At 46.9% G+C, this 14719-nt stretch overlaps 5 protein-coding genes across 6 annotated transcripts; 3 read left to right on the top strand and 2 right to left on the bottom strand.

Annotated features, from left to right (window-relative positions):
* Window positions 1-9: 9 nt before the first annotated feature.
* Window positions 10-1506, top strand: LOC6732725. The gene is made up of 3 exons (XM_016178113.3): window positions 10-163; window positions 220-486; window positions 548-1506. The coding sequence occupies exons 1-3, from the start codon at window positions 104-106 to the stop codon at window positions 1478-1480; spliced, it is 1260 nt and encodes a 419-aa protein (XP_016025456.1). The 5' UTR covers window positions 10-103; the 3' UTR covers window positions 1481-1506.
* A 204-nt stretch (window positions 1507-1710) lies between these two features.
* On the top strand, window positions 1711-7749 carry LOC6732724. 2 transcript variants are annotated; one of them, XM_002079802.4, is made up of 8 exons: window positions 1713-2527; window positions 2615-2874; window positions 3254-4285; window positions 4353-4493; window positions 4557-4696; window positions 4760-4899; window positions 4974-5264; window positions 5332-7749. In XM_002079802.4, exons 1-8 carry the CDS (start codon window positions 2029-2031, stop codon window positions 6921-6923), a joined length of 4095 nt encoding a protein of 1364 aa, XP_002079838.1. In that variant the 5' UTR covers window positions 1713-2028; the 3' UTR covers window positions 6924-7749. The 2 variants fall into 2 exon arrangements, with proteins under 2 accessions (XP_016025455.1, XP_002079838.1); XM_016178115.3 differs by having other exon boundaries at window positions 1711-2874.
* A 50-nt stretch (window positions 7750-7799) lies between these two features.
* Window positions 7800-10248, bottom strand: LOC6732723 (sterol carrier protein 2). The gene is made up of 5 exons (XM_039291070.2): window positions 10054-10248; window positions 9394-9717; window positions 9144-9334; window positions 8193-9076; window positions 7800-8130 (listed from the first exon to the last, which is right to left on the bottom strand). The coding sequence occupies exons 1-5, from the start codon at window positions 10096-10098 to the stop codon at window positions 7940-7942; spliced, it is 1635 nt and encodes a 544-aa protein (XP_039147004.1). The 5' UTR covers window positions 10099-10248; the 3' UTR covers window positions 7800-7939.
* A 491-nt stretch (window positions 10249-10739) lies between these two features.
* LOC6732722 (sterol carrier protein 2) lies at window positions 10740-12428 on the top strand. Its single transcript, XM_039291072.2, has 4 exons — window positions 10740-10904; window positions 10984-11307; window positions 11366-11556; window positions 11707-12428. Exons 1-4 carry the CDS (start codon window positions 10860-10862, stop codon window positions 12368-12370), a joined length of 1224 nt encoding a protein of 407 aa, XP_039147006.1. The 5' UTR covers window positions 10740-10859; the 3' UTR covers window positions 12371-12428.
* Window positions 12429-12448: 20 nt separating this feature from the next.
* On the bottom strand, window positions 12449-14699 carry LOC6732721 (UDP-glycosyltransferase UGT5). The gene is made up of 4 exons (XM_016180356.3): window positions 14603-14699; window positions 14170-14428; window positions 13548-13924; window positions 12449-13488 (listed from the first exon to the last, which is right to left on the bottom strand). The coding sequence occupies exons 2-4, from the start codon at window positions 14422-14424 to the stop codon at window positions 12564-12566; spliced, it is 1557 nt and encodes a 518-aa protein (XP_016025453.1). The 5' UTR covers window positions 14425-14428; window positions 14603-14699; the 3' UTR covers window positions 12449-12563.
* Window positions 14700-14719: the final 20 nt, after the last annotated feature.

Genomic DNA, 14719 nt, shown 5'->3' with positions numbered 1-14719 from the left:
CACTTGTAGCTTTGAGCTTAAACTTATTCTAGTATTCGGGGTTATACATGACAATGAAAAAATATATTTAGTAAGCCTGATCAATCTACTCTAATCTGGGACTATGGAGAGCAACAACAAATGTTGTAAGCACTTTAAGGACCATGGGGCGTCGAATCCACCAGTGAGTCTTTGGAATAAAAAGGTCTAACTTTAATAGTTGCAATACATTTAATACAGCAATTCAAAGAGCACAAGGAGCTTAAATTAAGGGACCAAAAATACCATTATCGCAAGGAACGAATGAAGTCTACAGAGAATGTGCCTAAGTCCTACAAACATAATTATACGACAAATCAAAATCAGATAAGGCAGGACTATCATTGCGATCATAAAAATCATTCGTGCGAGGATCGTAAGTCTCCTCTTAGCCATGAACACCGTGCTCAATACTCGTTTTCAAAAAAATGTTTCAATTTTAATTATCACCCGGCACAAAATCAGCAGGTAAGCAATTTTGAAGTGATTTGGTTTTTTTTTTTATATTTCAAATACCCTCAAAACGAAGCGGAAACACCAGTCGAAGTTTAAGGTGATGATGGAACCGAGTTCAAATTACACACCCAAGCATCCAATTGATCCAGCATATCTCCTTAATGATGGAAAAAGGCAGAACATAGAACACAGTTGTGGGGACTACCTCCTCTATAAGAATCTTAACTATGAACCGGACCCATCTAGTAAAAGTGAGCACTGTGGGGTGGAGGGTGGTTGTAATAACATAACCCCACTTCGTTTAAACCACCACCAGAAGCAAAAGAAAGACTCCTTTGACTACCTTAATGCGGCTAAAGCTCATTGCCAGGCTGCTTCCGAACGATTCCAGAATAAGTTCCCTTCATGCAGTAAGTGTTCCTCCTCCAACGAATCCCAATCGAAACCATCCAGCATAACCGTGATCAGTGCGAAAAGCGGAGACGATCTCAGAGCGGCAGTTCGGTCCCAAATAGAAGTCCAAGAGGCCTTGAATGCGTTTACACTTGAAGTGAAGGATAAAAGGGAGGAAGTACCATCCGAAGAGAAACGCAGTAACAAGCCCAAAAAGAGCAGAAAAATTACGTCTTATACGCAAGCCGAGAAAGTGGATTCCACTGCCGAAAAAGCCCAATCAGGTACCCCAAGGGTAGATGATTTAGAACTCGTGGATCTAAGTGACAGTCCTATTGATGTCGCTATTAGCAAGGTGGATGTTAGTGACAGTCCTAATGATGCCGCTATTAGGAAAGTGGATGTAATTTACAGTCCTAGTTATGCAGACATTAACAAAGTAATTGACCCGGTTATCAGGAACGTTCAGCGCATGTATCTAAACACTCTGAAAGACGAAATGTCTCTTATCGAGTATTTAGTTACGGTCCCGGAATTAATTAAAAAAGCTTATGAGCGTCCACTCGCTGAAAAAGAGCAACAAATAACAAGGGAGTGTTACAAGCACATTTGAATTCTATTTATTCAATGTTTATATATTTTAATCACTACAATTTTATAAAAGGCAGTAACAAAATAAAACCCATGGGCATTACAAAATGTACACTTTTAAATAACGCGCCAAATAGAACTCGCCTAAAGATGGCGCAATTACACGTTACAATCGATGTTACGATATATCCATCTATTCTTTCATTCACAAGTGTCGCTGCGCGGGTTGCCGCTAGATGGCGCCTAACAGAACACTGTTTATTGACTAGTGTTCACAAACGCTCCACATCTGAAGACTAGAGTTGAAAAACGACAGTGCAAGACGGCTTCTAGAACAAAAAAAAACTATTCGCGAATCGCTGAAAACGCCGCTGCGGAAATTCTGCCAGTCGAATGAAAATCGTGTGGAAGAGGGCGCGGGTGAATTGCAAACGGAGCGTAAGATAAAAGACACGGCTAGCTGAGAGGCGTCACGTAGACGGCCGACTGATCGATATTCAATACAGGCGTAGGGCAACACACGCACACACACCCATACGCGCGTGTGTGTGCCACTGCACACACAAACACATGGAGAACACTCGAGGTGGCGAAAATAATGTAGAATTGGCCAACGGCGGCAAGGAATGCACGGAAAATGCACGAAAACCGGAGAAGAAGCCACTGGAAGGAGCAGTCGGTGCATCTATGCAGCGGGAGACGCCTGAAAAGGGCGTAAACAACGCGTCGGCAGTGGAAAACAACAACGCAAATGCCCGCGGAAATGCCAGTCCAACAACTACAAGCACACAGCGAGAAACTACAACAACTACGCCAGTGGAACCATCAGCAGCAGCAACAACTACAAACGGCAACACTTCACACACACAGCAGCAACAACAACTGCAGTCAGGCGATGGCAACGCAAATAACCCAACAACAAATGCACGTACAATGCTAGCTGCAGCTGAAGAGGGACAGGCAGTAGCATCGTCGGTGGCAACAACAACTGCAGGGGCACCCACAGCCGCAACAGCAACCGCCTTGGCAGACACAACAAAAACAAGCACAAGTACGGACGAGAAGACAGGTAAAGTAAAGCGAAATTCGCCGAACACGAATCCAATGTCAACTAATGTGATTTGCACACCCACCCACTCGCCAACGCCGCCCACAGAAGAGCGCAACCACAAAAGGAAGAAGAGAGACAGGGAGCGGGATGAAGACAAGAATCGGCGCAGCAGCAACCACAACAGCAGCAGCAAGGATCGGGACAAGGAGCGGGATAGGGAGCGGGAGCGCGACAGGAATCGCGAGAGCAGCTCCAAATCCTCCAAGGAGACCGACCACAAGTCTAGCTCATCGCGCAGCAAGGAGAAGAAGTATCATCGCAGTGATAGGGACCGCGAACGGGAGAAGGAGCGGAATCGGGAGAAGGTGAGCCCAAGGAACGGTTTCGAAAGTGCAGAAAGCTTACGAAAACGTGTGCAAAAGAATAGCTCTTGATTTGATGTAAGCTCTGATCCATTTCCAGAACATACAACATACAAGTAAATTTCAACAGTGAAACTAACGAACAAAAGAATCGTCAGGGTCTTACCACCCATTTACTACGAATAAACGCTGATTGCAAGACACGTGATCTTGAATACAGCGAGTCATAATTTTTAGAACCTTTTATATTTGATGCGCTACATGTTTATAGTATATTTTCACAGTTTACATAGTGCTATGTAAACCGTAGCAGCCTCTACAAGATTGCACAGCTGTCCATCATAGTAGAAATAACGAAGCACTACAAATTTATATTTTTCAGATTCCTTCCTCGTCGTCAAGCTCATCCTCGCACTCCAATCGAAGGAGAAGTTCCGACAGCAGCCGGAGCAGTCAGAACAGCTCCTCCAAGTCGAAGGATCAAGGGGCAGAGCCTGTTTTACCTCAGGCGGTGGTTACTGCTCTCGAGCAGCAGATTAAGGTGGAGGAGGTCATCAAAAAAGAACCAGTAGAAACCAAACTAGAAGTGGAAGCAGAACCAGCACCAGTACTTAGTAACCTCATTAAAACTGAAGCGGAAATCAAAACGGAATCGACGGAGAAGCCAAACAAACCTCTAGTAAATGGCGAGGCGATAGCGAAAACCCGAGATGAGGTTTCCAGACAGCTAAATTTCGGAGACCAGGTCTCCAATTCCAAGTTAATGCCTTCGCCGGCACCGAAAACCAGTTCGGGAGCGAACTCCACGGCCAGCAATCATTCCTCCAGCCAAAGTAGCAGCAGCCGCAAATCCTACTTATCGTCTTCGTCCTCTTCATCCTCCAGCAACCATCACAAGAGTTCCTCTTCGTCATCTTCTCGCCACTCCTCATCTTCATCTCGGGAGTGCTCCAAGTGCTACAAGCGCTCCAAGATTCGGCGAACCAGCGTGGGCGTCCAGTGCTTACAGCATGCACCAGCAACTGGACCCTGGCAAACCGTTCAGAGCCTGCCGCCTAGGCCGAACCGAAAAGCACCGGCTGGCTTGGAGAACCTAAAGTACGGCTGCTACTTCCAGGTGGAGCAATATCCAAATGGCGGGGCCTCCATTGTTCACCTGTACCAACATGAAATCGACGCATTGTCGCCGGAGGAAATGGAGGAGTTGGTGGATGAGTTCTTTGAGGTGTGCTTTGCCGAGGATGAGCAAGGGTATGCCCACCATGTGATGGGTATCGTCCACGATGCTGCGAGGTATTTGCCCGATCTACTCGAGCACATGGCCGAGAACTACTCAACGCTGACGGTAAAGGCGGGAGTTCTCGGACGAAACTCCGATATCGAGACCTGTACAATGTCGCAATACAACGAGCAGGTAAATCCACATATGGGGAGTGCTAGCAAGAAAAATGTTAGAAATTTTGTTCGTTTCTCACCTTTAGGTGGTTCGCAACTATTGCCAAGGAACCTTTCGATATGGACCACTGCATCAGATCAGTCTGGTAGGCAAAGTGCATGAAGAGGTGGGCGGATACTTTCCAGACCTTTTGGGTCGTATTGAAATGAATCCATTTTTACGAAAGGTAAGCTTACTAACTTAACTTAACTAACATAAAAACTTGACTAATCTAACTCTCTTATCTTAGACCATGCCTTGGGCTTGTAATTCTATACTCCAAACCGATCCTCGTCAGTCGAATGATGGCCCCATTCTCTGGATCCGTGCTGGGGAGCAGTTGGTCCCCACAGCAGAGTTAAATAGCAAGACCCCACTCAAAAGACAAAGGTAAGTCGCATTTGGAGCAATTTTCTTAAAAGCCATTAATTAACTTACACAATTCACATGCAGGACTCGTATTAATGAATTGAGGAACCTTCAATATTTGCCCCGTTTGTCGGAGGCACGGGAGACGATGATCGAGGATCGGACCAAGGCGCATGCGGATCACGTAGGCCATGGCCACGAACGCATCACCACCGCAGCAGTTGGTGAGCTGCCTCTCATTGAAAAGCTGCTCTGAAATCGACTAATCGGCGTTATGTTTCTATTATCTGTCCCGCAGGCATACTGAAAGCTGTACACTGTGGTCAAACTTACTCGCAGAACCGCATCACCAAAGACGTGGTCGCTTTTGCCGCCCAGGACTTTAATACAATGGTGGAAATGCTGCAGCTGGATCTGCACGAGCCGCCAATCTCACAGTGCGTACAGTGGATCGAGGACGCCAAACTTAACCAGCTGCGCCGCGAAGGCGTCCGTTACGCTCGTATTCAGCTGTGCGACAATGACATATACTTCTTACCCCGCAACATAATCCACCAGTTTCGCACAGTGACGGCGGTAACGAGCGTAGGTAAGGGATCGAATGCAAATTTTCTGTTCTTAATCGTTCTATTAACCTAAAATCTTCTACTCTGAAGCTTGGCACCTGCGACTTAGACAGTATTATCCCGGCCAGGAGGTGATTAACGAGAAGAACAACCCTGTGCTAGCCGAAACACCTCACTACAAGGAAAAGCAAACGATCCTGCCAAACCCAATTAGCCACGACGAATGCGGCAAAAAAACGCCATCAAAGCGTGCACACGATGGCAGGACCAAGAAGAAACTTATCGACCTCGATGGCAAGGAGCGTCGATCTAGTGAGAGCAGTATAGACGAGCACTTAGCTGCAGGAAGTTCCTCGCCTAGCCAAAATCAGGAAACCAACAGCAACAGCAGCAGTCAGAGCGGCGCAAGTGGGGTTAGCACACCCAAAAAGAAGACCAGCAAGGAGGACTCCAAGATAGATATGCGGAAAATGGTTCTGGAGCACAAATATAAGCTGACCAAAGCAGCGGTAGCTGAAACTCCTGAGAAGGAGAAGCTCAAAAAGGATAAGGACAAGGAAAAGTCTAGGGAGAAGGATAGAGATAAGGTAAAGGAGCGAAGCAAAGAAAAGGAGAAGGAAAAAGAAAAGAAAAACGAAACTCCAAAAAAACATGCAACGCCAGCAAAGAGCTCTTTGAGTGAGCCCTCGCCCGCCAAAATTCCCAGATTAAATAATGACACAGCTCCTGCAACTGCTCCTCCACTGAAATCTACACCCTCATCTGCGCCACCTACTTGCACTCTTCCTGTAGCTGCGCCGCCTATCCTGTCAGGACTGCCACCGCCACTCGTGCCTCAGACGCCTTTCATTCATCGTCTAAATCAAAAGGAGCCCGAGATCAAGATCGAAGTAAAGATTGTTTCCGACAGTAAAAGTGATATCAGTACCTCCAATCCAGCTGTGTCAACAACAGCGCCACCACCGCCGCCACCTCCGGATCCGGTTGAAGATGTGGGTAACGAGCTAATTGTGGAGAGCACACCCCAATTGATTGTTGATCACGAAGAGGAGGTCTCTGAAGTGTGTTCCGAGGAGATTGTGGAAATGGATATACCGATACCCAAAGAACCAGTCCCAGCTGCTGCTCTTACATCATTGCCTAATACTCCGTCACCACTTATTAGTGCTCACCCCACTCTGGCAACTGCGTCCATACCAAAATCTTTTATCCATCCACCAGTACCGATTGTAGCTGCACCACCTCCTCCGCCACCCAGTCAAATTGTGAAAGTGGTACTCCCAGGCTCTTTGACGCCTCTAACCAGAATGTCAGTGGTTTTGCCACCCTTGCCGCCATTGCCACCTTCACGGACATCTGCACCGCCACCGCCGCCGCCTCCTCCGAGCAGCAAAAGCAGTGCTATCACAATGCCCATATCAGCCACAGTTTCCCCGTTAAAACCCACCTACAAAACCATTAATTTGCCCTCCCACAAGATCATCATCGCAGGCTCCACGGCGGGAAATCGAGTCTCGATGGCGAAGGGCACGTCGAAGAGACCTGATTTGTTGGGATCCATCATAGCCAGCATGGACAAGCCAGCGGGGAGTGGCCCCAATAGCAACTCCTCATCATCGACATCCTCGGCAACAACGAACAGTTCGCTCTCCTCTTACGCCGGTTCCAACAATAGCTTTTGAAACTGGGAGAAGAAATGGACGGAGGGCGAGAGTAGAGGCTCCTATTTGGACTTTATGTGAAACTATATATTTTGTAAATTTAAAAGCACTCGGTATTTCGTTTAACGGATTTCGAGTAGCTGAATCCTTTAAAGGAAGATCTCAACTCTGAAAGGGATTTCAATACTTACTGAAGGTTGGCCATACAATTACATATTTTTTTAGTGGTGCGCCAAACTTCCGTATATCATGTTGTACATTCTGCATGAGTGTCGCTATTATACCATTTTTTTTGAAAATTGTTATTCCTTGTTCTGCGATATTGAGCAGCCACAGTTTTTTGCTAACTGAGTGAAATCTCATCCAGTACCCAGAGATCTTCCTTTGTATATAGCCAAAAGCTTATATGTAGTCCTAAACTTCACATACAAACACCCTTATATTTGATAACGAAACATAGATTTATAAGCTGAATATGCGGCACTTGATAGAAATGTAGTTTTTTAATTTATTTACACCACCAACCACACCGCAAGCACTTTTTAGATACAACAATTGAAAGTTTTTTAATGCAGGCTGGTACACTGAGCTGTTATAGTGTGTATTTTTAAAGGCATGCACCTATTGGCCAGAGACACTCGTTCTCCTTATAACAATACATTTAAAGGTCCCAGTTTGATTTCCTTCTCAACAACTTTTTTGAAAAGTGTTTTAAGAGTGCGTAGAACAATACACACATTGATAATTACTATATATATATATATATATATACCATATATAACTTTAGGACTAAGCCAGCTTACACGTTGAAGAAACAATAAAGATTCGGATCGTACAAAATTAAAAATGCTTTTGATTAAATTAATTTTGCAAGCTCAAATAAAAAAGAATTCAACCTTTCGATTACGAAAATAACAGTTTAATCTCTACAGAAATAATACAAAAGTCGTATAAAAAGCGTATGCTGGATATATTCATATAACTAGGTTTAACAGATCCAAAGCCACCAAGATGTTGCATTGTACAAGAAGGGGAGCCTATAGCTTGGAGCGCAGCTCCTCGATCCTGCCTTGGGCGGATCGCTGCAGGTCCATCAGTTTCATGGCAAAGCCCATGTTGCCCTGGATCTTGATCTTGCCCTGGAAAAAGGCCTTCTGCGGTGGCAGCTTTCCTGTTAGCAGCTCAAAGACATCATCGTCGCTAATGATAAAGGTAACGTCACATTTTTCTGCAATAGAAAACCGAACACTTAGTATCAGTACTTTGCTTTATAAAGTAAAATGTGCTCACGTGTTCCATTGAAGACGATCTTTCCCTTGCCCTGCTTGGCATCAATTACCCAGAAGCCGGTCTGTCCATTGGGTCCGTTGTTGACTTTAAAGCCGTAAATGGCGCGCACCTTTTCGATCAGATTGTCCTTATCCTCCTGCATGGCCTGCTCCAAAAGTTTCAGCAGGGGTGCAACCTTAAAGCCATCCTCACTGGTAGCAGCCTTGCCCGCAGCGGTCAGATTGCGAACCACGCTGTTGGCAGCTGGGAAACCCAGACGATACAATGCTACCACAACGGCACCACCCAGTCCCAGATTGTGCTGCAAAGCCAATTGAGCATTGGGCACCTGGCGCTTCTCAGCCAGTCCACGGAGCTGCCAGCAGAGCTCAGCACATTGAGCCAAGCCCGTGGCGCCCAGAGGATGGCCCTTCGAAATCAGACCACCACTTGGGTTGACCACGAACTTGCCACCATAGGTGTTGTCTCCAGCGTCAATGAATTCGCCGGCCTTGCCCTCTCCACACAGTCCAAGTGCCTCATACGTGACCAACTCGTTGGCCGAGAAGCAATCGTGCAGTTCCACCACCTGCACATCCTGGGGCTTGTACCCACTCTTGGCGAACAGACGCTGGGCGGCCAGACGGGTCATATCGGTTCCAGCAATCTTCATCAGGCTCTTGTCGGCAAAGGTTGACGCTGGGTCACTGGCCATCTCCATGCCCACAATCTCCACAGCCTGCTTTTCCAATCCGTGGCGACGCACGAAGGCCTCGGAGGCGAGAATGGCAGCTCCAGATCCATCGGAAGTGGGACAGCACTGCAGCTTGGTCAGTACTCCCTCCACAACCTGGGGCGACTTCATAATCTGCTCCAGGGTGTATTCATCGCGGAACTGCGAGTAGCTAAGCGGATGAAATATGGCCGAAGATTAGATAAGGCATTACTGCAATGATTATAGTTAACTCTTACGGATTATTGACGGAGTGCTTGTGGTTTTTCCAAGCGATCTTGCCGAAATGCTCTGGCTTAGTGCCATACTTCTTCATATGCTCCTTGCCGGCATTGCCGAAGATCTGGGCGGCCATTGGACCAGCTCCGATCTCGGTCAGCTCACCCATCTCGGTGATGTGGCGCTCCATGGGATTGGCGCGATCAAAGTACTATTAGATGGGAAAATAATGGATTAGTAATCGGTTTTTTAAGGAATGCAATCTTGTACCTTGGAGGACAGGGATCCACGCTCCATCTTTTCAAATCCCAAAGCCAGGACGCAATCTGCGTTTCCGCTCTCCACGATCTGCTTGGCCAAATACAGGGCGCTGGATCCCGTGGAGCAGTTGTTGTTCACGTTATAGACCGGAATGCCTGTCATTCCGACCTCGTAGATGGCCCGCTGTCCGCAGGTGGAGTCTCCATAAACGTAGCCTGCAACTGCCTGCTGCACTTCCTCGTACTTGATGCCCGCATCCTGGAGAGCTTTTGTGATGGCCTCCCTGGCGAAATCCGGGTAGCACACATCAGCTCGGCGACCGGGCTTCTCGAACTGCAGAGGGAACACGAAAACAGGGTTTTTGTTACCAGATTCTCAGAGATTGACATGGGCAGCCCAGAGTAATAAAATTCTAATCGTGCCACTTCAGGGGGCAAAGGATCGATTCTGATAGTCGTTATAATAATTATATTTATGATAATAGCATGGGGCCAAAAGCATTCGAGAGCAGATTAGCGTACGAAGTGCACCACAGTTCAAAGTCCGGCAATCGCTTAAGATTGCTCAATATTAAAGCTAATTGCAAGTTGCCAAAGCTGCTCTTTGAATTCTTTGTCTTGGTTTTGTTTATGTTTATCCTCTCAGATTGCTAATTCGTGGAACACACACCTTGGTCATGCCCACACCGACAACGTACACACGGGTCTTCGACATTTTGCAGCTGCAGGATCGCGAGTAAAACAGGTAATACCGCAACTAGTGCTCGAGAGCAATTAACTAAATGTTAATATGAAAGGCGATTGTTGGCGATATTAGGAGGCTTAAGCCTTTATACGACTGAACCTATCGGGCTATCGATACCGATTTCCACAGGGTGACCACATTGCTTCAACAAAAATTTGAGGGTACACTAAACGAATGTTCAAGTACGCGCCCTGCGAACATAGTGTGCAGCCCTGGGTAAAGTAAATACAGTTTATTTTTTTCATACAATTAAATATTTATAAGAAATTGGAACAAACCATAAAAACCAAGTCAAACGAAAAATTCGACCATTAAATGAGTTATTTTTTGCAACGCTCATGACCTCTTATTTGAGTCCACAGTTTTGGAGGCATTGAAAAATATCAAAGCGGTGTATAGTAGCTGGTAGCCCTGTTGATAGCGGTGTCATTTCTAGCGGTTTGAAACTAATAAACAAGCAAGGGAAGTGCTCGTATATACAATATTAACTGGAACAACTTTCTAAAATATAGAGATTCCCACCAAATGGTTATGTTGTATGCACGTTTCTGGTTTAAAGATTCATGTTTTTGAACTGCATAGAATGTGAACAACAAATTTAACGGGAAACAAGCTGAACCGACAGTGCTGGCCTTATCATACCATCGTATATAAGTCCGCAACCTGTTGATCCACTTCAGTCGATACAGAAAGTCCGATCCGTGATCCCGCAGAGAACAAACAGCCGAAAAATGACCAAGACCAGAGTTTACGTTATCGGAGTGGGCATGACCAAGGTTCGTCTGCGAAAGATTGACCTTTGTGCCGCCTTGGGTGTTAATATCTATCCGACCATCTTCCTCCGATTTCCTGCAGTTTGAGAAGCCCGGTCGCCGAGCTGATGTTTGCTACCCGGACTTCGCCAAAGAAGCCATCACCAAAGCTCTCCAGGATGCGGGCATCAAGTTCGAGGAAGTGCAGCAGGCGGTGGCCGGCTACGTTTATGGAGACTCCACCTGCGGACAGCGGGCCATCTATGAGGTCGGAATGACCGGCATTCCGGTCTATAACGTGAACAACAACTGCTCCACGGGATCCAGCGCCCTGTATTTGGCCAAGCAGATCGTGGAGAGCGGAAACTCCGACTGCGTCCTGGCTTTGGGATTCGAAAAGATGGAGCGTGGATCATTGTCCTCAAAGGTACAAGAGTGCATTTCTGAATATCCGATTACTGATCCATTATTTTCCTTTCTAAAAGTACTTTGATCGCGCCAATCCCATGGAGCGCCACATCACCGAGATGGGTGAGCTGACCGAGATCGGAGCTGGTCCAATGGCCGCCCAGATCTTCGGCAATGCCGGCAAGGAGCACATGAAGAAGTATGGCACTAAGCCCGAGCATTTCGGCAAGATCGCTTGGAAGAACCACAAGCACTCCGTCAATAATCCGTAAGTTTAGTCGAAAGTTCACCTTACGCGTGTGCTTATCTTATCGCTGAAAACAGAGAAATAAGTAGACCGTAGACCATCATCCACTTGGTATTGCATGCAGCTGATCCTCACACACCCCGCTTTATCTGTATCCATTGTTTCTTTTAGCTACTCGCAGTTCCGCGATGAATACACCCTGGAGCAGATTATGAAGTCGCCCCAGGTTGTGGAGGGAGTACTGACCAAGCTGCAGTGTTGTCCCACTTCCGATGGATCTGGAGCTGCCATCCTCGCCTCTGAGGCCTTCGTGCGTCGCCACGGATTGGAAAAGCAGGCTGTAGAGATTGTGGGCATGGAGATGGCCAGCGACCCAGCGTCAACCTTTGCCGACAAGAGCCTGATGAAGATTGCTGGAACCGATATGACCCGTCTGGCCGCCCAGCGTCTGTTCGCCAAGAGTGGGTACAAGCCCCAGGATGTGCAGGTGGTGGAACTGCACGATTGCTTCTCGGCCAACGAGTTGGTCACGTATGAGGCACTTGGACTGTGTGGAGAGGGCAAGGCCGGCGAGTTCATCGACGCTGGAGACAACACCTATGGTGGCAAGTTCGTGGTCAACCCAAGTGGTGGTCTGATTTCGAAGGGCCATCCTCTGGGCGCCACGGGCTTGGCTCAATGTGCTGAGCTCTGCTGGCAGCTCCGTGGACTGGCTGAGAAGCGCCAGGTGCCCAATGCTCAGTTGGCTCTGCAGCACAATCTGGGACTGGGTGGTGCCGTTGTGGTTACTCTGTATCGTCTGGGTTTCCCGGGTGCGTCCAAGGCCAAATTGTAAGGGATGGGATCTTGATTTTGTAAATATTTGTATTAAACGTGAACTGCTTTATATAAAACTTAAACTGGTTCTTGCCAATTCTGTTCTGGTAAAATGTATTTTGGTTTTTGATAATGTATCACACGTATTTAAATTCATAGTCTAAATCCAAAGGTAATTCTTGAAAACCAAAACAGTAATCTATTGATTGGGCTTATTTGCGTTTCAGTTTCAGCTTGCGGTCACCTTTGGGTTCTCTTATTTTACACATTCGGATAAGTCCCAAGAACGTGATCACGGGTAGTAGCAGGGTTAGGGCCACGACTAAGTAGACATCCAAGGAGTAGTAAACAAAGCGGGGGAGATGCACGGCACTTGGTTGGATCAGAGGAGCTCCCTTCGTCTCTGCCACATGTTCCACCCACCAAATGGCCGTCTCCAAGGGACCCTGGATGCGGTTGTTGTACGCTGAGGCCACCTCCTTGGCTCTTGCCTTGAAGGAAGGATCCAGTGCCTTGGTCAACGCTTCGTAGACAGTATTTTCATCAAGTTTCTTAAGCTCCAGTTGCAAGGCCATTCCGCGCTGCACCAATGCGGCAATATTGAGCGATTGGTCGCCGTAAATTGGGACACCCACAATGGGCACAGCACTGGAGACCGCCTCCGTGGTGCCCATTAAGCCACCGTGGGACATAAATACCTTTAGGTTTGGATGAGCGAGGATGTCTCGCTGAGGTAGCCACTTCCTGATATGTAGATTTGGTGGCTTATTGGGCAGCGTGTCATTTTCATACTTCCAGATGACCTCCTGCTCCAATCTTCCAATCGCTCTAACGATTCCATCTCTTCGAGCAGCGGAAAGAGAACTAGCTTTCAGCTGAGAGCCCCAGCTTATTAGGATGACTCCTTTGGGTGCGTTATCCAGTATTTTTTGAAGATCGGAGGGCAACGGTTTCGGTGGACTTATGTGCACACCTCCCACTTCGATGACGTTTGGGGGCAAAGGCTTTGGTCCACTGAGCGAAAAGTGCTGGTTGACCAGCATCAGAGAAGTATTCCTCACCAAGTCCTCCGTGGACGGCAGTCCAGGACCGAATCTTTGACGAATCAAGGCATTTCCGGCGGGAACTGTGAACATTCTAGACGAGATCAATGTATCAATGTGGTCGAAGCCCACAATCCCATAAAAACTACTTACTTGTACAGCAAGTTGAGGGAGTGCACAGTAATCCAGTTGCCCAATCGTCCCGCAAAGGACATCTCCTGGGATTGTCCCTGGAACAATGCTGATATATACGATGGGATCAGAGGAGCTCCAAATCGTTCATAGTGCCATGGCATCAGGGCACAGCTGCTCATTCCAATGACCGGGGCTTGGAGCACATGGGCCACACTAATCGCACAGTCAATATTGAACTGCTCCAGTAAAATAACATCGTAGTAGCCAGGAGGATTCTTAAGGATCTTAGTTAGGGCTCTGCTGTGCAGTGTGGTGTTGCAGTCCTCTTTTCCCATGTTGTGCAGGATAAAGAACTCTATATAGTGAAATAGGAAGTTGAAGGGCCGCTCGAAGTCCTGTTAAAACCGATAGAAAAAGTCGGTTTCTTAATTTAAGTATTTAGGTTAATAGTAAGGGTTAAAATCAGAGATAAGCTCTGAATATAATGATATAATCTGGGGGTTACGCTCACACATTTCAGAGTTCGTATTACTTGAAATATAATAACACCACCACTCACTCATCATTTTAGTTATGACCGCTTTATGTACCCCTTTTTTATGGGTATACCCACTCATTTTGCGATGTCTTTACAACGCACCTCTAAGCTAATAGTGTCTGTCAAGTTGGAGGGCGGCAGCAGGTGGTCCTTGTATCCCTGCGGAGGGTCCTTGTCCTCGAAGGGACTGATGACATCCACGCTGTGACCGGCCTCTGCCAATCCGCGCATGATTGGGTGAAAGAACTTGAAGTGACTGATGGCCGGGTGCGGAAACAGACCCAAAATTCGCAGAGAATCGCTGGAATCCACCAGGGAAAGTAGCGCCAGCAGGCAGAAAGCCTTCCAACCACTCATTGTGCTGGAAAACAGAGGGAAAGGGTCAAGTTCTTGTCGAGTCAGCGGGGCAAATCGATTTTCGCGATGATATGAGTTTTACATGCTGTGGAATGCACTTCTAAATTTAACAAATGTGACTATTTTTTTCATTTTACAATTAGCAAACAAAAATAATAATCTCCGGCGTTTGACTCACACGGGGAGATGATAGAGCTAGATCCGGAACGTTCAGAAGATGAGCATCAACTGACGCCGACGAGTAAAAAAAGCTCGATTAGGCGCCGAAAGCATACATATACTTTATATACATACA

Source organism: Drosophila simulans, chromosome 2L (genome assembly GCF_016746395.2).
Source record: "Drosophila simulans strain w501 chromosome 2L, Prin_Dsim_3.1, whole genome shotgun sequence".
In the NCBI taxonomy this organism is placed as follows: domain Eukaryota; kingdom Metazoa; phylum Arthropoda; class Insecta; order Diptera; family Drosophilidae; genus Drosophila; species Drosophila simulans.
This window is presented reverse-complemented; position numbering and strand designations above follow the sequence as displayed.